A 27,597-nucleotide genomic window follows, 5' to 3' on the forward strand; every position below is an offset into this window, starting at 1 on the left:
GCTTCACAGGCGGTGAAGCAGGTCTGCAGGTGTCTCTCTTTCTCTCCCCCTCTGTCTTCCCTTCCTCTGTCCATTTCTCTCTGTCCTATCCAACAATGACGACGACATCAACAACAACAATACAAAAGGGCAACAAAAGGTAATATTTTTTTAAAAATTTAAAAAAAAGAAGAAAGAAGCAGCTGTTTTACCATTTTATTGATTGATTATTACTATTATTTTTTTTAGACATAAGGCCACACCGCTCATGTATGTGCAGTACTGATCAAATCCAAAGCCTCACATAAGCAAAACCTAGACTCCATCTGCTAAGCCACCACCTCCCCAGCCCCAGTCATTATCTTAATACCCAGAAAAGGGGGCTCACCACCTCTCCCCATGGCCAGCTCCCCATTCTTCCCATTCTCATTCGCTCCGCAGGTTAGTCAGATGCAGCCCAAACACTCCTGAAGACGCCTTCTCCACAGCGTAAGGGCTAATACGGTAAAGTCTCCCTCCCGGCCTCTCCTCACCTGTGGTACGAAGATGAGACGGGGAGTGACGTGTCTTCCCTGCACAGAGCAGACCGCACACCAGGGCCCCGTGCCGCCCTTCATGTCCAAACCTGAGGTTTGGCATCAGTGCCCAGCTGATGTCACCAACAATAGGAGCCCCACATCCCAGAGACCTGTCTGAAGGCCTGATGCTGAGCCTTGTTCTCATTAAAAAAAAAAAAAGGGGGGGGGGACAGTGTAATAGTTATATAAAAGGTTTTCATGCTTGAGGCTCTAAAGTCCCTGATTTAACCCCCAGCAGAGCTGAACAGTGGTCTGATCTCTATGTATCTTTCTCTTTGTATCTCTCTCATTGAAATATGTTGTTTTTTTTAATTATTATTTATTTATTCCCTTTTGTTGCCCTTGTTGTTTTATTGTTGTAGTTATTATTGTTGTTGTCGTTGGATAGGACAGAGAGAAATGGAGAGAGGAGGGGAAGACAAAGAGGAGGAGAGAAAGATAGACACCTGCAGACCTGCTTCACCGCCTGTGAAGCGACTCCCCTGCAGGTGGGGAGCCGGGGTTGGAACCGGGATCCTTATGCCGGTCCTTGTGTGCTTTGCGCCACCTGTGCTTAACCCGCTGCGCTACAGCCCGACTCCCGAAATAATATGTTTTAAAAGGACTGTGACATATCTTAAGTAGAAAGTACCTTTAGCATGCCAAGACTTTGTAATTACAGAGTTTTCCCTTTCTAATTTTTTAAAAATATTTATTTTCCCTTTTGTTGCCCTTGTTGTTTTATTGTTGTAGTTATCATTGTTGTTGCTATTGATATCATCGTAGTTAGACAGGACAGAGAGAAATGGAGAGAGGAGGGGAAGACAGAGAGGGAGAGAGAAAGACAGACACCTGCAGACCTGCTTCACCGCCTGTGAAGCGACCCCCCTGCAGGTGGGGAGCCGGGGGCTCAAACCGGAATCCTTACGCCGGTCCTTGTGCTTTGCGCCACATGTGCTTAACCTGCTGCGCTACTGCCCAGACTCCCCCTTTCTAAGTTTCAATATTTATTTATTCCCTTTTGTTGTTGCCCTTGTTGTTTTATTGTTATACTTGTTATTGTTGTAGTTATTATTGTTGTCGTTGTTGTTGGATAGGAGAGAAATGAAGAGAGGAGGGGAAGACAGAGAGGGAAAGAGAAAGACAGACACCTGCGGACCTGCTTCACTGCTTTTGAAGCAACTCCCCTGCAGGTGGGGAGCTGGGGGCTCGAACCAGGATCCTTACGCCCTTTCTAAGTTTTAAAGAGAGACAGAGAGAAAGAGAAACCACAGCACCTGTCATGGATGGGGCTCCCATGCTAGTGACAAGAGCTCAAGCCTGGGTCCTTGTGCATAGCAAAATGTACCCTCTACCGGATAAGCTATCTCCAGGCCCTGGACGGCATGTCTACAAGGAGCTTTATTCAGCACACGAACCATAGTGCTGTTCACAGCAGAGTCAGAGTCACTGAGTGAGCAGCACAGCATATCCTGAAAAGGGAAGGAGCAATGTGCAGACTGGTGCACGAGTCTGTTCTAGGAAGCGCCAAAGGATGAAGCAACGGAGGAGGTTGGGAAGCAAGCAACCGACCGACTGTGTGTTTCCCATTTGGCGTCAATTCCTGAGAGGTCAAGACCAATTTAAAAAACACATAAAGGGCGGTGGTGCTAGGCTGAAAGCCAAAGGAATTTACAGTCACATCTCCCAGGCCCAGGGAAACCTTGGGCCCTTTTCTCATCTTGTTTTATTATAGAGGAATATTGTACAGAGTTGATTTTTTTTAAGATTTTATTTATTTATTAATGAGAAAGATGGGAGGAGAGAGAAAGAACCAGACATCACTCTGGCACATGTGCTGCCGGGGATCGAACTCAGGACCTCATGCTTGAGAGTCCAAAGCTTTATCACTGCGCCAACCACGGAGTTGATCATTTTTATAAAGGATAATTGTCAGTAGAATCAAAAGGACAAGATGTCTAATTATTCAGAAAGCCAAGCAAACTGAAAAGCTATCAGATACATAAAGAAACACTCAACGTAGGGACATAAGCACAGTTGACCTCTCAGGTTTATGGTGGTGCAGAAATTCAACCTGGGATTTCAGAGCCCCGGGCCTGAGTCTCTCTTTGTAAAAAGGTGGCCATTGCAGTTGACTCTGCACTGAGGCTGGAAAAAGACTTCCCTTACTATCTCCTAGAGTCCCAGGGCTTCATGAAGCAGCCCTCGCTAGCCTGTGGAGTGGGACACGCAAGGTCCAGTCACCCCAACACCTCTGCTGACAAACGGCCAACACCTCAACAGGGTCATCCAAGCCCAGGCAAACACCAACCCTGATAACAAGTGCATCCAATTGGCCAAGCCCAAGATCAGAAAACCTACCAGCAAAGGTTTGAGCTACATGAGTGCTTGAAACTGTGGGTGTGGAAGTGGTTTATAGCACAATAAAAGCAACTCGCTGCATGACTCTGTTTTACAGATGAGAGGAAGGAACCTACAGAGGTCAAGTGGTAACAGGAATTCAAAGCCAAGTCGGGCTTACAGGACACGTTTTTCTACGTCACCCATCAAGTTTCAAATGCTTCCCCTCTCTCCCTACTTCCCCAGAGGAAGTTAACTATAGGACATGGTCTCCCATGGCCCCAGAAAATGCAGGACAGGTAACTCTCAGCCCTAAATCACACTCAGTATTTGGCATTTATGCCACCTTTCAGGTTTGCCAAGGCCTCTGGCACATTCCAACCATAAAATAAATGTGTGTATATATATTTGTTTTAAATTTAAAAAGGCTGTCCAACTTCCAGAAAAAGAATTCAAAAAAAAACACCACCCCAAAATGTAGTGTAGTATGTATACATACACATACACAATTAATGGAAGATTATTTGGCTTTGTGGGCAAGGGGGTGGTGTGGGGCTCACTGCTGGGGCTTCATCACTCCCGGCTGACTTAGACAGAAAAAAGGCTGGGGTGGATGGGATGCGGGGTTCTGATGGTGGGAACTGTGTGGAGCTGTACCCCTCTTATCCTATGGTTTTGTCAATGTTTCCTTTAAATAAATTAAGTTATGCAAAGAAACTCTCATGCCTAAGGCTCCAAAGTCTCAGGTTCAACTCCCTGCATCACCAGAAGCTACAGCTGAGCCGTGCTTTGGTAAATAAAATAAGATCATGTTTTTTCAATTTAAAAAAAAGAGAGGGGGCCGGGTGGTGGTGCACCTGGTTGAGCGCACATGTTACAATGCGCAAAGACCCAGGTTCGAGTCCCGGTCCCCACCTGCAGGGAGAATGCTCTGCAAGTGGTGAAGCAGTGCTACAGGTGTCTTACTGTCTCTCTATCACCCCCTTCCCTTTCAATTTCTGGCTGTCTCTATCCAGTAAATAAAATAAAGATAATTTTAAAAATTGGGGGGGGGGTTGGTGGGGTATACAGCATAATGGTTATACAAAGAGTCTCTCATGCTTGAGACTCCAGAGTCCCTGGTTCAACGCCATGCCACCATCCCCCCCACCCCCACCCCATAAACCAGAGCTGAGCAGTGCTCTGGTTAAAAAAAAAAAAAAAAAAATTAAAGGATTAGTGCATTTTTGCCTAGAAAAGTTTGACATGACTGTCCCGACAGTCCAATAGCTCACTGGATTAGTGGTTGTTTTGCCAGATGCCCAACCCAGGTCTGAGTCCAGCCCCCACTGCACTGAAGGGACCTTTGATGCTGTGGTTTCTTTCCTGTTCTCTCAGCACAATCTTGAGCTTCCCCGTGGAGGTCCTCCTATGGGGTGTCTGCGTGCCCTTCTGTCAAATGAAGGGAGGGGGAAGAAAGCAACAGGCAGAAGTCTATGAATGGTGGGACAGTTCTCATTCTCTCACAAAAAGAAAGAAAAAAAAAAAGAAAGAAACTAAACACTAGGCCAGGGGTGTGCCTCAGCAGTACAGCACATGCCCTGCATGCCTGAGGCCCCGGGTTCAATCCCCAGCACCATATAAAAAGGAATGAAATTCTTTTTTTTTGCCCCCAGGGTTATTGCTGGGGCTTGGTGCCTGGAGGCCATTCCCCCCCCCCCATTTTTGTTGCCCTTGTCGTTATTGTTGTTGTTGGATAGGACAGAGAGAAATGGAGAGAGGAGGGGAAGACAGAGAGAGGGAGAGAAAGACTCCTACAGACCTGCTTCACGGTGGCCTGTGAAGCGACCTCCCTGCACGTGGGGAGCCAGGGGCTCAAACCGGGATCCCTATGCCGGTCCTTGTGCTTCACGCCACCTGCGCTTAACCTGTTGTGCTACCGCCCGACTCCCCAAGGAATGAAATTCTCACACACGTGACTGAACCCAGAAGGTGTATGCTCAGAACAACGAGCCAGACATGATAGGAGGCCTATCATGAAGTGATTAATGCAGTCAGGTCCTCAGAGACAGACAGCAAAATGGGGGGGGGGGGGAGGTTTAAGCTGGGGGCAGGGGCAGGCAAGTAAGAGAGAAAACTGGGGAGTTATAATGTAGTTAGTGTAGAATTTCATTTGAGGAAGATGAGTGAGAGTTCAGGAGATAAGGTGTACAGCGATGATTTTTTTTCTTTTTGTCACCAGGCTTGGTAGCTTTTTTCATTCTTTCTTCTTCTTCCTTTCTTTTTTATAGAAATAGAGAAATTTCGAGGGAAGGGGGAGATTTAAAAAAAAAAAAAAAAAGGGGAGAGAGAAAAAGACACCTCCTGCATCCCTGCTTCACTGCCCATGAAGCTTCCCCTATGGGGGGACCAGGAGTTTGAACCCAGGTCCTGGCACATGGTAATGTGTGCACACTGCTAGGTGCACCACTGCCCGGCCCCATTGTAAGTGCTCTTAATGCTACTGAATTGCAAACTTTAAAGTGTTTTCAAAAATAAAAATAGGAATATATTTTTAAATTAAAAAAAAAACTCAAGATAAAATGGAAAAGAAAAAGAAATAAAACAGAAATTACATTACAATTTACCACACAGGAAGACATTGACAAGGACTGACTCTGATCAAATGACAAGTCCAGAGTCACAGAGAGCAATCAGAACCTGGAGTTGAAAAGGAGCAAGAAACACCGGCCCCTCAGGCTTCCTGAGTCACACACAGGGGCCTCTCCCCTGGTTAGGAGACCCCTGCCCCATAGTGGAGGCCAGATAGGCTGGCAGATAAATATTAAAGCAGCCCTATAAACAAGTTCTGGCTCAAGGACAAAATCCCTGAAATAAATCAGAGTCAGTTTCCTGCTCCCAGCCCAGCCTAGCCCAGCCCAGCCCAGCCCAGCCCAGGGAAGGGAGGAGAAAAGAAAAAAGAAAAAAAAAAAAAAAAAAGTCCCATTCTAAGTCCTCTGGCCATAATCTGGACCAGGTTTACATGCTCACAGAACTGGGTCGGACTCCTAAGTAGGAAAGTGACTTGGCACCCATGACAATCAAGTCCATGCAAACGTTAATGGACAGACACGACTTCTAGGACAAATCTGGGTGAAAGCTTTCTGTAACAGCAAGGGCTGCGAGAGCTTCTCTTTTTGAGTCTCTGCGGCTCTGGTGAGACAGGCCTGGGCTTCAGACATCTAAAACCACTGCTACATGTGAGCTCTTATTTAAAAACAGGAGAAGTGGAGATCAACGGCAAACTTTAACAGGAGGTGTACGGACGTGTCTTATTCCCTTTGTCTATTTCATACGATATTTTTTAAGATCTACTAAATTTATAAAAAGAGGAAACCCAGTGGTCTGCGTGGTGGTGCAGTGGTAAAGCTTTAGACTCTCAAGCATGAGGTCCCGAGTTCGAACCCCGGCAGCACATGTGCCAGAGTGATGTCTGGTTCTTTCTCTCTCCTCCTAGCTTTCTCATAAATAAATAAAATCTTTAAAAAAAATTTTTTTTTTTAAAGAGGAAACCCAGACACGGCTCAGCTCTGACATACGGCAGTGTCAGGGATAGAACCTGGAGCCTCTGGGGCCTCTGGCATGCAAATCTGGTCTTCTACCACTGGGCTTTCTCCCCACCCCCACCCCCGGCCTTTTGAAAATGTCACTCAGAGACCATCCCCGCTATGCATGGTCAGGGGACATGTAAACACAGAAAGGCAGGGGGTGGGGGCAGGGTCAGAGGAAGAAAACAGGAAGCCCCACTTGGCAGCGGCTGGCCCTGCCCTCACCACCAGCAGGAAGGTTAGAGAAACCGGTGCACAAACAGGCCAAGCCCTTGGCCGGCGGCCAGGAGGCCACCATCTATCTCCTCCACAGTCAACACGACAGCCATACACCCAGCCTCTGTCTCTGAGCGTCTTTCCAGTTCCTCCACTACAGACCAGCAAGGCCCCTCAGCACTGAGGGGCTGGGGGCCCTCAGATTCTTCCCCACCCTTCTCCCCGCCCAACAAGCAAGAAGGCAGGAGGAGGCCCCGGGCTGACAGGCAGAGAGCAGCCAGGATTCTCACAACACACATTCTGGGTTCTGCTTGCTGAGAATCAATGAGTCACCTGCCAGGTCTGGGTATTATCTGATTAGACCCAGTGACTCAGTGGCTTGGCCACAGGTCTCAGTAATTGTCACAGTCATTGTCCTTGCTGGCCAAGCAAAAGGATGCGTGAGTGCCAGGCATACCGCTGCCTGTGGGCCTCCCCACCCCAGCTCCTTCTGGCTCTTGTCCAGTTAAAAGGGATTTGGGGTGCAGAGGGAGGGCTGTGAAATCTGCATGTGTTGATTCTCGAAGGAACCCAACCCAGTGGAAGCTGGATTTGCCACTTGTTTCCCCATCCGCCTGCTTCTCTAACTGTGGGGCAAGGAGTGAAATCAGGAGTTAAGATGACAGGGCAAGGAAAAGCCCCAAACACCAGGAAGAGAGGGCCAGGAAAGGCCAAGAGATCAACGGCTGGTCAAGTCACGTCTTTGAACCCCTTCTGCACACCAGCACTGCAAACCAACCCCCAACCCTGGTGGGGCTTCACTGCTATAAATGAGAACGAGCTACACGGCCCCCAGGAGGACTCAAACTGAAGGTCTCGGGCATGACAGCGTATGTGACCTACCAATGGAGCCGTCTGTTTTTAACAGAGAAGAGTGAGAAAGACCAGAGTTCCACGCCATCATTTCATGCCATTTCAAGGGTCAAACCTAGGGCCTCACATGTGCAGGGAGTGGGCTCTGTTGCTGGGCCACCACCCCTGCCTTTAACAGACCACTACTGACATGCTAACTGTTATTAATGGCATGGGATTTAACAGACCACTACTGACATGCTAACTGTTATTAATGGCATGGGATTTAAGAGACCACTACTGACATGCTAGCTGTTATTAATGGCATGGGATTTAAGAGACCACTACTGACATGCTAGCTGTTATTAATGGCATGGGATTTAAGAGACCACTACTGACATGCTAACTGTTATTAATGGCATGGGATTTAAGAGACCACTACTGACATGCTGTTATTAATGACATGGGATTTAAGAGACCACTACTGACATGCTAACTGTTATTAATGGCATGGGATGCTGTTAAGTCTGTATTTGTGGATTCAAAGGGTCAGAACACTCAAGTGTTGGGAGATCTTCCAAAACGGAGATTTCACAACCTCACCAGTCTCCAATATTTACAGGAAATCATCACGAAGCTCCCCTGAAAGTTAATCCAAGCCCTTCACACCACAACGTTAGGTCAAGAACACTACTCACTGGGCCACAAGTAGACAGGACCTTAATGCAGAGTGATTTCTCAGAATCTGGAGTTTCGTGGGGCAGGGGAGCCCCTTTTGGAAAAGGACTTCTGCCTAGAAATCTAGAGGCCTGGGCAGAGCCCAGAGGGAGGCAGAAGAGGGAGCAGGCACAACTGCAAAGTGAGTAATGGCGCCGTGCTGCTCAGAGGCCCCGTCCCGCAGGCCTGGGAGTGAGGAGAGGTCTGAGTCAGCTTTTCTGTCTAGGAAACAAAGCAATCTATCTGGCATATTCCAACCAGCATGCAAAACCCAAAGTTTTGGGGTTGAAGGCAGAAGTGCCAAAGTATCAAGGGGACCTTCGCTGGTGAGAAAGCCGAGAGGTCCTGGAGGCAGTGACGCTCGAGTCCCTGTATCCTGCAGTGGCGCTGGTTGTAACAAACAGGCTTCAAGATTTTTCTTTTTCCTTTTTTTTTTTTTTGCCTCCAGGGTTATTGCTGGGGCTCATGCCTGCACCACGAATCCACTGCTCCTGGAGGCCATTTTTCCCTTTTGTTGCCCTTGTTATCATTGTTGTTGTTGTTATTATTATTATTGCTGTTGCTATTGGATAGGACAGAGAGAAATCAAGAGAGGAGGTGAAGACAGAGTGGGAGAGAAAGATAGACACCTACAGACCTCCATCACCGCCTGTGAAGAGGCTTCTAGATTTCTAGGCCTGAACTTCCCAAGGGTTTACCTGATCTACTGTTTTTTCTATCATGCACAACACTGGTGTGCACATAGTAGGTGCACAAGGGCCTGTCACCCACTGAACATTTTCTGACACATGGAGGCAGCAGTTCCCAACACAGAAAGAAGGCAACTGGGACTGTTGACAGAAGGACAAACGTGCCACCCACAGAGACCAGCCTTGGCTGGTAATTAACCGGAAGGAGGCCCACATGAACCTAGGCTGGAGGCAAGCCCCAGCCCCCCCAGACCATGGCACAGAAGACACTGGAAGTATGAGGGGACTCTTTTCATTCCTGTTCACCAGGCGTGGCTGCCGGAGCCAGAAGGTGACCCAGACAGTGGTGTATCAGGCAACCTCCTGAAACCAGAGTCAATCTGTGTAGCCTCAATGAGCACGCCAACATGGCTTCCCCCTTTGCCTGTCGCCCCTCTTCCAGTCTTAGGGCCTCAGTTGCCTCTTTGGGCTCCCAAAGTCCGGGGAGGAAAGCGGGAGCAAGCCCTCCTCCTGTTGCCCACCAGGCTGTCACCGGGAGGGGACGGAGAAGTGGCCTCGTGTCCCAGATGCAGCCTCTCACCCCATACACTGGCCCAGCTCCTGACAAGAAGGCCTGGGCACAAAGCAGATCCACACAGTGTCACCCAGATGCCAGCACCTCCCCGCTCCCAGCCCCACACTATTAACAGTATCAGGCACAGAAGGAGCCAAGGAGATAGCAGTAGAGGTTATGCGAAAAGATCTTCCTGCCCGAGACGTCAAGGTCCCAGGTTCAGTTGCTGGCATCACTATATAGTTGGTCAAAAAAAAAACAACAAAACAACAACAACAAACAACTAAAGCATTAGGAGCTGAAATGAAGGCAGACTCTTACCTGGCGCGCCACCCTCCGAGCCTCCCAGTAGGGCTTGGAATCCTCCACGGCTTTGCCCATCTTCTTCACCAGTTCGTCCAGTTTCACGGTGGCCTCAACCAGCACAGAGCGGAACTTCTGACGCGCATCCTGCAGCCGGGCAAAATGGTGAGACATGGCTCAGAGTGAAGGCGGGGCTCTAAGGGAATAATCCATCTGTCTGTCCGCGCCAGAAACCCCAAGGAGCGCTGAGGAGTTCTCACAACCTCTGGGCCCCCAAATACAGATCTAGGAAAGCAATGTGTGTGAGGTGGCGGCCCAGTCCGCGAGCACTGTCTGGGGAGCTGGTCTTGCTTTACTGTCTGCACCATCCGGGAGGGTAGCCGCAAGCCAGGTGTGGCCCAGGAAATGAGTTCCTAACGCATTTGCATTTAATTAAAAATCTTTTTTTTTTAAAGAATGACTGATGAGTCTTATTCATGAGAGAGAGAGAGATCCCGAGCATCGTTCCAGCACATGTGGTGTCAGGGATCGAACTCAGGGCCTCACATTTCAGAGTCCAGGGCTTTCTCCACTCCGCTATCTTACCTCCCAGGAAATGTAAAATATTCCCATTTTGCAAATGACTGTGCTGTGACTGCTACACTGGACAGGGCAGGTTAGGTCATAAAGCTCTGGGGGTCGGGCGGTAGCGCAGGCGGTTAAGCGCAGGTGGCGCAAAGCACAAGGACCAGCGTAAGGATCCCGTTTGAGCGCCCAGCTCCCCACCTGCAGGGGAGTCGCTTCACAGGCGGTGAAGCAGGTCTACAGGTGTCTGTCTTTCTCTCCCCCTCCTCTCTCCATTTCTCTCTATCCTATCCAACAATGACATCAACAACAACTACAACAATAAAAAGGTAAAAAATAATAATAACGGTTATAAAAATAATAATAGTCTAGTTCTCAAGAAAAGGAAAAGTCAGGGCCAGTCAGTGGTGCACCTAGTTCAGCGACTCAGTACTAAGCACCAGAACCCACAAGATCTGAGTTTAAGTTCCCAGCTCCCCACCTACAGGGGGGGAGCTTCACAAGCAGCAAAGCAGGTCTGCAGGTCTCCATCTCCCTCCCTCTTCCCTCTCAATTACTGTCCTATCCAATAAAAATAAGTGGAAAAAACGGCTTCCAGGAGCAGTGGACTCGTAGTGCCAGCACCAAGGCCCGATGATAACCCTGGAGGTTAAAAGAGAGAGAGAGAGGTCTGGCACCATGGTAGATTCAGTTCAGCATGAGGATGCCCCTGAAGTCCTCGACTACATGACACAGTGGTTATTCAACAAGGTGCTGATTCCCAGTGGCAAACCCCATGCTGGGTTGAGTAAGCTGGGTCCCTCACTGCCTTCAGGGAGCTTCCACTCCAATAAGTGAGGCAGGTATTTACAGCCCATTCCAGAAAAGATGGCGTCAGGTTGGGAATGGACCTGGTGTCATGGGACACAGAGGTAAGGAATCTCTCCAGCCAGGTGAGGTAGGGGTGTTATTAGAATTCCAGAAAACTCCCCCAGGCTGTCATATCCAAACCGGAGCCTAAGTAAAGCAGGAGCAGAATTGATTCGAGGGAGAGGAAATGCACGTCAGGACAGTTCCCAACAAGCAGCCAAGCCACGCTCTCTATGGGGAGAGGAAGTGGCAGAGTAGAAGAAGCTGAAGGAAGCTGGAACCCTGGCAAGACACAGCACAGGCCATCCATCTTGGGAGTCGGCAGTGAGCAAGGCACACCTTGGGGGAGTCTGGGAAGGGATCCAGGGAGAGAGCACAGTTGGTTAGAGCACCGACTTGCCTGCCTGAGGCTCCAGGGGATGCAGCTGCAATTCCCAACACTATTTTATGCCAAAGTTGAGCAGAGCTCAACTCTCCCCTCTCACAAAAAATAAAATACATTATCTTTAAATATGAAAAAAAAAAAAAAACTTTATTGGAAGAGCAAAAACAGGTGGGTCATGCTAGGCTGAACCATATTGTGAAAGACAAGGAACTAGGTACAGGGTGTGTGTGTGTGTGTGTGTGTGTGTGTGTGTGTGTGTGTGTGTGTGTGTGTGTGTGTGTGTCTGAGAAACGGAAAATACATACTCAGAGGAGGAACAACACATGATCACCAACTGCGGGGCTGCCCCCAAGAAACTTCCAGTAAAACACATGTGCTGCCTGACTGTGGAGAGCCTCCAGCACAAGTAACTATCTGAGTAGTAATGGATATTCCTACACATGAAGGGGCAGGTATGTCTAGGACCAGGAAGCTGGCTCCTACGCGGGAGAAAGGCCCTGATCTCTCTATTTCAGTCCCCCTGACACATCATGGGTTTACACGAGCTAGGAAAGAGACCCACACTCCACACTCCGAAAATGTGGCCATTGTCTTTTCCGGGAGTTTCTCGGCCCTTGAGCCCTATCCCACTCCTGACACGGGCTCTGGCTTCTCCCCGCACCTCCACCCCCAGTCCCGTATCAGCATCCTCACTGTCTCCGTCTTCCTCCTCTGGAGCCAGGCCTGCAGTCACCTGCTGTCACTTCTGGAGGGAACAAGACAGAGCATGTCCCCAGAGGAAGCGTCACACCTGTCCAGAGCAGCCAGCGGACTTCCGGAGGCGGAGCTACGAGCAGCAGATCGCTTTCTCTCCTCTCCTCTCCCGGATCAACTAGGAATACCAAAGGAGACCACCCGGACCGAAACAAGACAGGACTAGAATGACCACAGAAACCCAGTAAATCACCCGTGAGCACAAACACGCGTGGCTGGTGACAGAGAGGAGAGGGGGCCTAAGGAGAGATTAAGTGACTGCTAACAGTTCAACAGTTTGTCAGTGGAGACACCACCTCCAGTCTGCTCCACCAACAAGGGGACAGCTGAAGGGAGGAAAGGACTCCCCAGAGACTCACCAAGTGCAACTCTGAGTCTCCATTGCTACTACCCTCAGAATCTGGAGCAGCAACAGGGAGGGACACCAGGGTACAGAGATCTAACCGGGAAACTCAGGAGAAGACCTATACCTCGGTGGCATAGCTGAGGGGCTGTGAAAGTCTCTTTGCATAACCACTGGATTATCTCTGCCACACCCTGCTTTATCTCTTGGTCAGGAGTCAGTGATTAAGCCAAGAAGCCTATTGATAGTTTAAAAGCCCTCAGGCTCCCATAGCCTACAGGGGAAAAAAAAAAGGCTTTTACACCACTGAACTCCAACTCAGGGATTGAAAAAACTGTTAACTTATTTAAAATGGTTAAAACAACAAGAAAAAATATTGGAGACACGAACCAGGACAAGAGTCCAGCTAAAAGTCCTCCAGAGGGTGAAGCACAAACAACGAGTTCAACATCCAAACATTAGCCAAGGAAATAATAACAGGAGTGAGTAAAGAATTTGAAAAAATTGTAATCAGAAATGCAGGAACAACAAATGAGAATATGGAAGAAAATTCTAATAATCTCATGGTTATTAGAGAGCTGAAAGCTGAAATCGCTGAGCTAAGAAGGCAACTAGCTGAACAAGCTAAAACAGTATCAGAGCAGGGCAACAAAATAGATGAACTCCAGAAAGCAGTAGAGGGCAGAGAGAATAGAATCAATGAGGCTGAAGACAGAATTAGCAAGATTGAGGATGAATTAGAGACAACTAAAAAAGAAGTAAGAGATCTCAAAAAGAGATTAAGAGATGCTGAAAACAACAACAGAGCAGCCAGCGACCAGCAGAGCCCCGCCAAGCTTCTGCCACACGCGACTGCCAGTACCGGCACATTGTCTCGAGCTGAGATGATCACCAGGGAAGTCAATCCTGGCTGAATGTCTTTCTGTGAGACCCAAGGTCAGGAATCACCCTTATTGCCTATGAAATAGTTCCTCTCCACCTCACCGAGAAGATATAAAGAATGGAAACATATCGATGACTGGCAAAAAAAGTTATGGGATATATATTCCATGGAATATTACTTCATAATCAAAAGATGATATTGTGTCCTTTGAGACAAAATGGATGGAATTGGAGGTGATTATGCTTAGAGAAATAAGGAATGAAAGACAGTTGGTTTCACTCAGACTCAAGTGGAATCGAGAGATTTGATTTACATGAACTTGCCAAAAAAAAAAAAAAAACTCAAGCAAAACAGAAGAAAACTGTTTCTAAGACTTATGGGAACAATGGTGGTTATCTTTGAAAGGTGGAGATGGGTGGGGATAGGGAACGCTGGTGGTGGGTGTGGGGTCATTTTAAAATCTTGTGCCATATTATAAACAAAATTATTTTTAAAAAGAATGGAAACATAAATCACGCAACACTTCCTGGGTACGAGTAGGGGCATCACTAATGCACACCAAATTTCCCCATGCAAAATGCCCATGACCCTATTCAGCACCAAGAGAGTGGCCGCCGGTCAGTGGGATAATGACCCTCCCTCTCCACTGGACAGCCATCTGCTCTGCAAATGGATCACACACATGATCAAACCCTCAAAGTCGTGACTGCACCTGTTTTACTCCTGCTCTGACCACAGGTGAGGAAACAGGTCACTCAGCATGTGACCCAGGCCAGGTTACACCATCAAGCCTGCAAAATGAGAAGTGGTCCCTCAGAGCTCTGCGATGGCCAGTGGGCTGAGTGCCATTGGCCCTGTGCTCTATACCAAACACCAGGGAAAATCCATAGTTTTTATGAGGATTCTCAAAAAAAAAAAAAAAAAAGATTAAAATAAAGTGATTTCACAATGCCGGGTTGCCATAATCACCAACCATGGGGCTGCCCCCAGTGGAACTAGCTAGAAGCAAAGTAGATGTCCCTTAAACCAGACTGCCCTTTGAAGTCCCTACCACCCCGCTTCGCTCATTTTGGGTTCCCTGCCTGGCCTCTGGAGACTTGTGATTTTCCAAGAGTTCTTCCCGGCACTGGTGAATTGAACTCACCAGCTCTGCCTCTCTGAACTGGAATTGAATACACGGCCCAGACTGCTGACCGAATATGCGGCTGCTTTCATCCCACCAACGTGTGCGCCTGCCAACAACCCTAACAGGTAGGTACTGTTACTGTTATTCACATTTACAAAGAGGGAAAACTGGGCCACGGGAAGTAATCAGGCCAAGGCCACAGTGCTGGGAAGCAGCAGGGCCCCTACTTAACACAAAAGGTGAACAATGTCGTGGGAGACGTGCTGAGCGACACACACAAAAGCCACTCGAGAGGAGCATCCAAGCCTAACCTTGAAGAAAGGGATACGGAACCAGAGAAGGAGGGGCTGAGGGTCCAGTATGGGCAGACATGGCAGGGGGGTAGGGGGGAGACTGAGAGTGGTAAGTCAGGAAAGGGGCACGGTCCCTACTAAGGCACCTGCCCGTGCCCCATGGGAAACGTGGGAGTGTTTAAAGCAAACCTTCATTTACTTCCCAAAGGAAAAAGTAGCCACAGCGTGCTAGATGACACCACCCTGAACGGCATCTTCAGGGCTGCGGCCCCATCAACACCCAATGCCGACGGCAAGACGACTTTGCTGAGGGCACGGATATACGGAGAGAGGGGTGTAGAGGGGACAGAGGGAAAGGAGGACTAAAATCACTGCTGCTACTGTGGGATCTTGACAGACAACAACAAAAAGTAAAAAGTCAGGGAAGCAGCTACACACAAAAAATACTATTTAGAATCCCAGAAATAAATATCTAGATAGTCAACTAAAATAGGTCCAACTGACGTACTAAAAAGACGGGAGTGCTGTGGGAGGATGGCAACATGAGGTTGGGTACATTTTTTTAATTTTTTACTTGTGATAAAATACTAGGTGTTTTTTGTTGTTGTTGGGTTGTTTTGTTTTTATTTATTTTTAGAGAGCCAGAGAGAGTATGAAAGAGACCACAACATCAAGCTTCCTTCAGTGACATGGAGACCAGGTTTGAACCTGGGTCATAGACGTGGCATAATAATGCACTATCCAAGTGAGCTATCTCACTAGCCTGCCTTGGTGGATTTTTAAGGAAAGGCAGCTCATATGACCAGACCTGAGTTTCACCAAAGAGTGAACCAGCCTCCTCACTGAGTGGGATGGACAGATTCAGGGAATAGCAGCCTACCAAAGGGTCTTGAATCCAAGAGACTTGTATTTACACCAGTGTCGGTCTCTATAAATGAGGCCATGTGGCCTGGGATGCTGACATTCAACTAACTGGCTGACATCCGAATACCAAGTTGAGGTCTTCATCCAAGAGGAGCTGAAAGACATGCACAAAGCCAACCTTCTCCCTGGTGACATAAAGTAAACTATGTTCTTTCATCATGCCACAAAGGACCATGGTTCCCTGAGTAGCAACTCTCCACAAATACTGAGGATAAGGGGGCATAGAAATAAAGATCTTTCCTGCCTACCCAACCAGCAACATCCCCAATTTTCTCAGATCTCACCACAGACATAGGTGTGGTCACATGATCCAGGTGTGCCAATCAGACCTTGATATACCTCACTTCCTTGGTTGATGGGGCAGGTCACATGACCCGTGGGAACCAATGAGAAACCAATCTGGGACTATGCAGAAACTGTGAGAAAGAGAAACTTGTTTCCCCTAAGAAGGCTGAGTGGATAGAATGAAAACCTGGGGCTGAAAGCAGTCATCTTGACTCAGAGAGAACAGCTGTGCAAGAATGGAAGAAGTAGGCAGTAAGGAGAAATCCTAGCGATGCTCTGAGTTCTGAATTTAACTGTGTTTTACGATCTAGCCCTATATACCTTTTCTCCAGAATCAGAACACACAGCTCTCTGCTATCACCACTGCTTTGTTTTGTTGAAGCTAGTTGGAACTGCAGCTGTCACCTGCAATTGAATTAAGCCTTGAAGAAGAAGAAGAAAAAAAAAGACTGAAAATGTGTCTTAAGGTAGTGATATTAACATAGGCCAGGGGGGAACAGTCAATCCACCGTCCCCACCAGGGCACAGTGCTGTAATAAAAATCTCATGAACCGGAAGTCGGGCAGTAGTGCAGCAGGTTAAGCGCATGCACGTGGCACAAAGCAAAAGGACCAGAGGAAGGATCCTGGTTCGAGCCCCGGCTCCCCACCTGCAGGGGAGTCACTTCACAGGCGGTGAAGCTGGTCTGGAGGTGTCTGTCTTTCTCTCCCCCTCTTTGTCTTCCCCTTCTCTCTCCATTTCTCTCTGTCCTATCCAGCAATGACGACATCAATAACAAAAACAATAATAAATACAACAATAAACAGCAAGGACAACAAAAGGGAATAAATTTTTTAAAAACCCCATGAACCACTGGAGGCCTCCTGGCCCCCACAGTAAATGTTTATAAGGAGCAAAGGCTGTGAAACTTAATTCAACCTCACCTGGATAAAGCATTTCTTCAAAGCCAACTTAATATTAGCTTACCTCAATTGAAGTTGTGCTAAAAACAAAACAAAAAACCATTTCCTAGTGTGAGAACTATTCAGCCGTTTAGCCATGTTCTTTTCTTCTACAAATACATATAAATGTGTGTCCCAATATTGGAAGGAGAGAGAGAGAGGGTGGAAGGAACTTCCAAAAAGTGAATCTGGGAGTGAGGTGGGGGGCAATGTTGCACAGAAGGGAGCAGAGCAGAAGTACAAACTCCTCTCGGGAGAATGAGCAGACCTTCTACCAGTCAAGAAAAACAATGCATTTTACTATCTGGAGTTTCATCTGGATGTTTATTAGCTGGAGCTTTTAGCTCTGCACTTGAAGGGATTATAAAAACCAACCTCTCTCTCTGGAGCCCTGCCCCACTAGGGAAAGATAGAAGCAGGCCGAGGCTATGGCTCAACCTGCCAATGTCCATGTCCAGCAGAGAAGCAATTACAGAAGCCAGACTTTCACCTTCTGCACCCCATAAAGATTTTTGGTCCATACTCTCAGAGGGGTAAATAAGGAAGCTTCCAATGGAGGGGATGGGATACAGAACTCTGCTCGTGGGAATTGTATGGAGTTGTACCCCTGTTATCTTACAACCTTATTGATCATTATTAAATCACTAACAAAAAAATAATAAAATCAATCACACACACACACACACACACCTCCTTGCAATAAAAGCCCTTAGCTCTTCATATCTGAAAAACTGTGTCACATCCATTAGGTGATTCAGACCAAGGACAATTTATTCAAGCAAAGAAATGCTGAGGGTGGCACCACCCCTCTGTATGAACGAGTTAGTGTGGTCTAAGAGACATCCCTGGATCCACTTTAGAAGTGGCCTGCCAGCTGTCACCACACCGGCTTTCTGGCCAGTCCACTAATCTAGACCTCAATGACCTCGCTGGTAGACTGAAGAAAAACAAACTCCTTTACAGAGGCATCTCCGAGAAGCAAGTGAGACCTTGGGACCTTGTCAGGTTTTGAAAATAACTGCTCTACAAATGACAAAATGATACCATGCCTCAGAAGATCCTTGGTGATACCCTTTGTAAATATGCCACTTTTGGTTTGTAGAAAAGAGCTTTCACTCACATTGTCTGGGCCTCCTAAGAATGTGGCAAGACGGGCTTAACTGGAATAGCCCACAAGGACCAAAGACACCCCCTCCCCACCCCTGCCCCAGTCTCCAGATCAGGAGTGGAGCTTTGAGGCCAAGTGCTTGCTGGTCTGAGGTCACACCTGTGTCCAACCTCAGAGAGAAGACAGCTCTCTGGTCCAATGTGACTCTCACCTGATTGCTGGCTCTCAAAGTGTGGTCGGAGGACTCACAGAGAAAGGTTCCTCAGACCAGACTTTTCTGGAACTAGGCTTTTTCTGGGAGTCTGCACAGTCTCAACAATTTTCCCTACCAAATTAAGATTTATTTGCCTTTCCACCTTCATTCCCTCCTGAATGTTGAATGGAGTTCAATTAATGAGTAACACTATAATATATATATATATATATACACACATACATACACACACATATACATATATATACACACATACATACACACATACACATATACATATATATACACATACATACACATATACATATATATACACACATACACACACACATATACATATATATACACATACATACACACACACACACACACACACACACACACACACATATATATACTTCTGTGTCATTCATTTTTGTCCCATATTTGGGAAAATGGCTAATCTTTCTTAAAGGTATTACACTGACGGGTACTTGGCTTATTCTCATTTTTAACAAATAAATACATGCTTTTTAAACTCTTATGGAGATTTAATGCCCAGCACAGCAAATACTGATAGTGAGCCCTGGGATGCATAACTACCAGAGTGTAAAGGGATCGACGGTCAAAGCTGTCAGCTAAGTGGGCTGGTTGGCACCACATCATGTTCTGCCCCTCAAAGCTACCCTGCAGAGACCCCTCTTCCCCCCACTCCCCACAAGGAGAATCATCACTGTATTTCCCATTACAAGGAAGCAAAGGTTCCTTCTCAATTCTTGCTTCAAGCCTTCTGTTTTGGTCAAGAAAGAAGCCTGTCTAGCACTACTATCTTTTCAACACACCTTCGGGATTTGCTAGGTTGTCTTTATTTGAAAACAGGAAAGTCAGATCCAGAAAACTGAATCACCAGGTAAAGTGGTTTGCACAGACAAGGTCTGAGCTCTGGCACAACATGGGAAGCGCTAGGATGGCACCGGGGAAGCACCAGTGCCATGATGGCTCTCTATCTCTGTCTCTATTTGAATGGGGGCAAGGCAGCCTAGAGCAGCGAAACAATGTATGTGAGGCCCTGGCAGTACCAAAAGAAGAAAAAGAACAAAGAGACCCTGTCCATCCTCAGAATCTAGAGAGAAAAAGGATCCTACTGACAGCAAAATAACATTGCAGTGAGTATCATCAAGTGCTCTAATGTACTGGGCGCATATATATATATATATATATATATATATATATATATATATATATATATATATATATATATATATATATGATTAAATATATGTATGTTTTGCTTTTTAAAAAAGTGGGTTGGGGACAAGGGTAGACAGCATAATGGTTATGCGAACAGACTCATGTCTGAGTTTCCAAAGTACCAGGTTCAATCCCCTGTACCACCATAAGCCAGAGCTGAGCAGTGCTCTGGTAAAATAAATTAATTAATTTTTTTTTAATTTTTTTAAAAAGTGAGTTGGGGAGACAGCATGTTGGTTATGCAAAAGACTCTCGTGCCTGACATTCTGAGGCCCCAGGTTTGATCCCCAGAACCACCATAAGTCTAGTTTCTCTCTATAGCTCTCTTTCATTAAAATAAGATCAAGTGGGAGTCAGGCAGTAGCACAGCGGGTTAAGAGCAGGTGGCACAAAGCACAAGGACCCGCATTAAGGATCCCGGTTCGAGCCCCTGGCTCCCCACCTGCAGGGCAGTCACTTCACAGGTGGTGAAACAGGTCTGCAGGTGTCTGTCTTTCTCTCACGCTTTCTGTCTTATAAGATATGCCTATGAAACTAGAATAAGGCATAAATTACAACAGTGGTGGGAGCATAAACAAAGCTAGTTGAAAGCCCTTGTGTGCAGGAACACTGGAGACTGGCAGAATGAGCAGCACCACCAGAAACATTCTGACTTACCAAGCACAGGGTACCTGAAACATAGGTTTCCTATAAATCATGTTTTCTTTTCACGCATCCTATTTCTTTTTTTTTTAATTTCTTTATTGGGGAATTAAGGTCTTACATTCAACAGTAAATACAATAGTTTGTACATGCATAACATTTCCTAATTTTCCATATAACAATACAACCCCCACTAGGTCCTCTGTCATCCTTCTTGGACCTGTATTCTCCCCCCCACCCACCCCAGAGTCTTTTACTTTGGTGCAATACGCCAATTCCAGCTCAGGTTCTACTTGTGTTTGCTCTTCTGATCTTGTTTTTCAACTTCTGCCTGAGAGTGAGATCATCCCATATTCATCCTTCTGTTTCTGACTTATTTCACTAAACATGAATTTTTCAAGGTCCATCCAAGATCGGCAGAAAACGGTGAAGTCACCATTTTTAATAGCTGAGTAGTATTCCATTGTGTATATAGACCACAACTTGCTCAGCCACTCATCTGTCATTGGACACCTGGGTTGCTTCCAGGTTTTGGCTATTACAAATTGTGCTGCCAAGAACATACGTTATGTGTACACAGATCTGTTTGGATGGATGTGTTGGGTTCCTTAGGATATATCCCCAGGAGAGGAATTGCAGGGTCATAATGTACGTCCATTTCTAGCCTTCTGAGAGTTCTCCAGACTGTTCTCCACAGAGATTGGACCAATTGACATTCCCACCAGCAGTGCAGGAGGGTTCCTTTGACCCCACAACCTCTCCAGCATTTGCCGCTGTTACCTTTTCTGATGTATGACATACTCACAGGAGTGAAGTGGTATCTCATTGTTGTCTTTATTTTCATTTCTCTGATAATCAGAGACTTGGAGCATTTTTCATGTGTTTTTCGGCCTTTTGGATCTCTTGTGTGGTGTGGTGAATATTCTGTCCATGTCCTCTCCCCATTTTTGGATGGGGTTATTTGTTGTCTTATTGTTGAGATTTGCAAGCTCTTTATATATTCTGGTTACTAGCCTCTTGTCTGATGTAAGGCATGTAAAGATCTTCTCCCATTCTGTGAGGGGGTCTCTTGGTTTGGGTGGTGGTTTCTTCAGCTGTGCCACGCATCCAATTTCTAACTTGCCCTTTCACAGCACTTATGGCTGCAGTTGAAACACAAAAGCCACTTTATGAAGAGAGAATTAAGTGCTGTTTGAATGACTGAACATTCAGCTATCAGGGATATATTCTCTGTGTTGCCCAGAACAGAGGTCACCCATCATCCCTGAGCAAATGAAAACTTGGAATATGGCTTGTGTAGTGAGCTGAGACTTCATTAAGCTGTGTATATAGCCGCACGTGGGTAGTGACTGCCATACTGGATGCCCAAGTCTAGCTCCCAGACCCTCATTTTCACTCGGCCTACGCACTACTGAGAGTTCATGCCAGGGTCCTCGGACCCTCCAGCTCTCCATTCTCCAATTTCTCTCCTTTCAGTCCCATTCAGCAGAAGGTATACTTTCCCAGCCCTGTAAGAAGAGGAGTCAAAAACATGTGCTTCACCTCCAGGAAGTCTGTAGCAGAGGCAGAGTCAGAAATGCCGTGCCAGGGTAGAGCCTGGATGCCAGGGACCCAAACCAGAAAGGAGGCGGCTGGAGAGCACAAGAGCCAGGGAGGTGTGGGGGGTGATGGCGAGAGTGAAGACCACCAGCAACACTCTGACCTCCAGGAAGGCCCAAATGCCTATCACTGAACTTTAGCCAATCAGAACATGTTAGATCAGCTCCAGGGTCAGGCTCACGGGTAAAGAGCACACCTTGCTTACCATGCTAGAGGCCCCGGGCTCAATCCAAGGTTCACCATGGAGAGCACCAAGGAAACTCTATGGACAAAGGAATGGTACTGTGGTATCTCTCCATTGTCTCTCACAAACACAGAATAAACACTGGGCCCGCTCAGTGTAATGTGCATGCATGAAGCCCTAGGTTCATTCTCTGGCACTCCATTAATAAATAAATAAATATATATATATGCTGCTCCAAGGGATGTAAAGCCAGGGGAAGGAAATACCAGAACCTTCAATTTGGAAGAAATCAGAATCATTGTTAGAGACTAGACACCCAACTTCCCTCCTTTTGACTCCTCTTCTTCTTCACTTTTGAGTCCCTGATGCCACTAGCAGAGGTCTCTTTCTTCTGTGAAAACCATATCCTAATGCATAAAGCAGGAACTTCTCACCATGTTTCTGACGCAAGACCATCCTTCTCAAGGAAGAATCTAGAGAAGGGAGGGACAGAGGTGACAGAGAGAGAAAGGGAGCACAGTGGATAAAAGTTGATTTCTCAAGCATGAGGTCCTGAGTATGATGCATAGAATTGTAGAGTGATGCTCTGGTGTTCTCTCTCTCTCTCTCTCTCTCATAAATCTTTAAAAAAAAAAGTTGTACTGTATCAAAATAAGACTCTGGGGTGGGGAGGGGAGAGTATAATCCTGAAAAGGATGACAGAGGACCTAGTGGGGGTTGGATTGTTATGTAGAAAACTGAGAAGTGTTATGTATGTACAAACTACTGTATTTCATTGTCAACTGGAAACCATTAGTCCCCCAATTAAAAAAAAATGAGAGAAATAAAGAAAAAGAAAAGAAAAGAAAGAAAGAAAGGAAGGAAGGAAGAAAGAAAGGCAAGTAAATAAGAGAACACAGAAGCAGGGTAGGGAGGTTTCCTGGGTCCCTGACTCTAGTCTTGCAGCACCAGACCTAGATGCAAGCCCCAGATGCCCTACAGCGTATGAGGAAGAGCCAGACCTGATTTCTTTTTCCCCCCTCCCATAATTATATCCCATCTGTCCTGATTCCAGACCATCAAAAGGTCCCCTTTGCTCAGGGAGGGGACGGAGATAAAAGTATGCAAAGATGGTGGTCAATATGGTATCCTCCGGAAAGTTTTGCTTTTCTGAGATGAAAAAAGGCTTGGGATTCTCTTCAGCCAAAGTAAAACCAAGTTCTCCAAGGCTGAAGGATTCTCTAACTGAACTCGGATTTGACAATAAATTGTTTCCGAACACACAAGTGAGCACCCATTCCCATCTCTCAGAATATTGCAGGCTGCCACAGCTGACCTGCAGAAGGCCCCACACGGTCAAAAATCCACAGTTACAGAGAGGCACTGAATTTAGGAGGCTGAGATAATGAAGTTGGCAGGTCTAGGAAATGGGAAAGAGAGAGAGAGAGATTTCAGGCATGGAGAATAAATGAGGGCAAGATGCATATATGGTGCCCCTTTATACATATTTCCTAAAGATGAAAATACTTCTTTTCTTTAAAGATTTACTTTATATACTTCATGAGTCTCACATGACCTAGAGGAAAAAGTCAGAATCCTGTCACTACATGGTGAGAGAGATGGAGCCAGAAGCCTCAGGCATGCAGTTCTACACTTCCAGACTACAAGGATATCCTTCTATATGACCCAAGTATAGTGCTCAAAATTAGGAAATTAGCACTATGCAATACTATTGATCTAGTCTAAGACTACAGTCAAACTGTATCTTCATCCCACTAATATCTTTCATAATAAAGGAAAAAATAGTGTCCTTCCTAGTCCAGGATTCAATCCAGGATTCACGGTGCATTTAGTTACCCTCTCTCTTTCTAATCCCTGGTCTGGAACTATTTTTCAATCTATGTCTTTCATGGTCTTGAATTTTTTATTATTTCTTTTTAATATGAGCCAGTTACCTTGTAGAATGACTGCCTGGAAAAGATACACTTTCAATTCATCCTTCTTGTTGATGTTACAGGGTTATGAACCATGGAATGGAACTTAATCACCACCAACAACAACAGTGAAAATCTTTAAATAGCCCAAGGTCCCAGCACCACAAAGGGAAGAAATTTATGAGCCCTTTAGACCCGCAGGCACAGGGGTCACTCCTAGGAGAGAGACTAAAGTTACACCACCACCACCACCACCACACACACACACCGCCCTAGAGAGACTAATAATATCCAATCGAATGCTTCTTCAGTCATAGTCCAACATATATTTTCAAACCCACAGGATTCTTTATGTAAAAGGAAGCAGAACTGGGGAGTCGGGCGGTAGCGCAGTGGTTAAGCACAGGTGGTGCAAAGCACAAGGACCGGCGTAAGGATCCCGGTTCGAGCCCCCAGCTCTCCACCTGCAGGGAGGTCGCTTCACAGGCGGTGAAGCAGGTCTGCAGGTGTCTGTCTTTCTCCCTCTCTGTCTTCCCCTCCTCTCTCCATTTCTCTCTGTCCTATCCAACAACAACAACATCAACAACAACAATAATAACTACAACAATAAAACAACAAGGGCAACAAAAGGAAATAAATAAAGAAATAAATAAAGGAAGGAAGCAGAATTGTCGAAATCCAACTGAGTTGAACCACAAGTGAACTATTGTCACATTTACACCAAGAGGCTTAACACACGTCCTCAATTTCACGATTCACTTTTTTCCTTTTAAAGGATGTACCAGGAATAAATCTAGGGCCTAGCACATGGGCCTAGCACTGAGCTGCCTTCCCAGTCCAATTTTTATTTTTATTTATTTACTTTTTTTTTTTTTGCCTCCAGGGATTGCTAGGACTTGGTGCCTGCACCACAGATCCACTGTTCATTGGAGGCTTTTCCCTCCTATCATTGCTCTTGTTTTTAATCATTGTTGTGGTTATTATTATTGTTGTTATTGAAGTTGTTGTTGGATAGGACAGAGAGAAATCAAGAGAGGTGGGGAAGACAGAGAAGGGGAGAGAAAGATAGACACCTGCAGACCTGCTTCACCGCCTGTGAAGCGACCTCCCTTCACCACTTGTGAAGCGACCCCCCTGCAGGTGGGGAGCCGGGGGCTTGAACCGGGATCTTTATGCTGGTCTTTGCGCTTTGCACCACCTGCGCTTAACCTGCTGCACTACTGCCCGACTCCCCTATTTTGTATTTTAAGAGACACAGAAGGAGAGGAGCAAGGGGAGATGGGGAGAGGCCCACTGGCATGCAGTCAAACCTGCGTCCTCTGACTTGTAAGTCCTGAACTCTAAGAGTGACCAATTCCCCAACACAAGGCCTTACATAATCCTTAACAACCTGACAAGCTAGGTGTCGACCTTCCCATTTTAGAGAAAAAGAACTTGGGTCCCAGAAAAGCTGGAAATATACTCTGACCGAGGCTGCTCAGGTTAGTGAGAGACAGAGAGAGGATTCAAACTCAGTTTCTCCTGAACTCTGAAGCCCCTGCTTTCCATGACCACTCACTGTGCAGGTTTTGGTCCCTACTGGCTCCAGAGAGACTTCCTTTGTGTTTTGGGGGCCTGTGTTTCAGGGCATTATAGCCTGGGGCTGGCATCAACAAGTTCCAGCTGAGGGAGCAGATCCAACATCTGGCAAAAAGCACCAGGATCCCGCTTTTCCAGGAGAGATGGTAGCAAAACCAGAGGCAGAAGCAAGCAGTGTATTAGGGATTGCCCTCACAGCCTGGAAGCCTAAACTCTCTCAAGTATCTGCCCAATTATTATAATTCTGCCTCTAGGCACTACCTGATTGTTTGGTAAAGGGCACTGAAACCAGCAGTTTCTCAGGCAATAAATTTAATGGGCAGAACAACAGACAGAATTCCCTTTAACAAGGGGAAAACTTAAAACTGCTCCCTCTTGCTTTTTTTCCTGCTGACTTGCTGAAGGGTCATGGGAAGTGCTAATCAAAGTCCTTGCTTCCCTGGCTGGTTAACCATTAAAGCAACTGGAGAAAACACCATGACAACTGTGGTTAAGCGCAGGTGGCATAAAGCACAAGGACCGGCATTAAGGATCCCGGTTTGAGCCCTGGGCTCCCCACCTGTGTGTGTGTGTGTGGGGGGGGGGGTAGCTTCACAGGCGGTGAAGCAGGTCTGCAGGAGTCTGTCTTTCTCTCCCCTCCTGTCTTTCCCTTCTTTCTCCATTTCTCTCTGTTCTAACAATGATGACATCAATAACAACAATAATAACTCCAACAATAAAAAATAAGGGCAACAAAAGGGAAAATAAATTTAAAGAAAGACCTCGTCCCGAGGCCAGGTGGTGGCGCACCTGGTTAAGTGCACACAAAAAAAAGAGAGAAAGAAAGAAAGAAAGAAAGAAAGAAAGAAAGAATCTGAATGCAAACTCAGGTCCCACAGGCCCCTAAACAAAATATTGCCCTTCTAGGTAACTATCACCAGCTGTGCCACTTTTCTTTCTTTCTTTTCTTTTTTTTTTTGATAAAGTTTTTTTATTTTTCAAAATGTACAATAGGTGGGACTTGTTCATGCATCTTCACCAGCAGCTGGGGCGTCTCCACCCCTGGTGTTTCTGGTGTAGATGACTTGAGCTCTGTGTTTTGATTCCAGTTTAACAAGCCCTTTACTGAGAAGCTCCTGAACGTCAGCCCTGGCCAGCGAGCCACGAATCTTCAGCCTCTCAGAGACAACAGCTGGAGCTGTGAGCTTATAGTTAGGAACTTCTCTACAGAGCTTGTCATATGTGGCTTTGTCAAACAAGACAAGGTTATTAAGCCTGTCCTGAACTTTGCCTTTGGACCGCTTCTTCTTTTTGGCCTTTGCCCCAGACTCGTTCACTGGATCCTTGTCTTTCTTGGCCGACTTTCCGGCATCTTTCATCTTCTTGTCATCCTTGGGTGGCATCGCGAAGCTTGGAGAGCAGCAAAATCTACCGCTGTTAAGATGTCGGACCATGCCACTTCTAACATGTGACTCAAAATTCTTTGGCCCTTGTTCCCGATTCACCTCCTCTTGAACCTGAGTGGCCTCGGCACTCAGGAGACCAGTAGGAAACAACACAAGTGCTGCTTTGGGACTTTCAAGGTTCAGACAAAAAAGGCCCTCATGCTTCCAGCTGGCCATCTTGGGGCCCTGGCTACAGGAGTCCAGACTCCATAAGGAGATCAGGACACCTGAGGCCGCCATGTTGAAAAAGGCAGAAGTAATCACTCTGGTTGACACCCCCACTGGGCTCCCAGCCAAGAGCCAGTGTCCAGGGCCAGACCCAGGAGTGGGTCTCATCTGACAATCATCCAGTCTTCAGGTGACCACAGTCCCCACTGATACCACAATGGGTAAGACAACCCCTGTCCCAGAGAACCACCCAGCCAAGTTCAATCCAAATTCCACAAATCACAGACAAAATAAAGCAGCTGTTCAAAGCTATGAGACTTTCAGGTAATCTGTTAGATAGAAGAACCAAAACAAGAGGACAACACCCACATGTCCCCTCTTCTCCCAACAGATCTAAGCCTGGGAAAGAGAACTTTTAAGTCTGCGGGTTACAAAGGTAT

The 27,597-nt window shown here is 46.6% G+C and overlaps 1 protein-coding gene across 4 annotated transcripts in view; it reads right to left on the bottom strand.

Annotated features, from left to right (window-relative positions):
* The window catches only part of SH3BP5 (SH3 domain binding protein 5), a 94,054-nt gene that overhangs the window by 43,493 nt on the left and 22,964 nt on the right, over positions 1–27,597 (bottom strand). For all 4 annotated transcript variants that reach the window (XM_060180833.1, XM_007529821.3, XM_060180834.1 and 1 more), the window contains exon 3: positions 9,770–9,898. In XM_060180833.1, the coding sequence (XP_060036816.1) occupies positions 9,770–9,898 (129 nt within the window). The remainder of the gene's footprint in view (positions 1–9,769; positions 9,899–27,597) is intronic.

This window comes from Erinaceus europaeus, chromosome 21, assembly GCF_950295315.1.
Source record: "Erinaceus europaeus chromosome 21, mEriEur2.1, whole genome shotgun sequence".
Classification (NCBI taxonomy): domain Eukaryota; kingdom Metazoa; phylum Chordata; class Mammalia; order Eulipotyphla; family Erinaceidae; genus Erinaceus; species Erinaceus europaeus.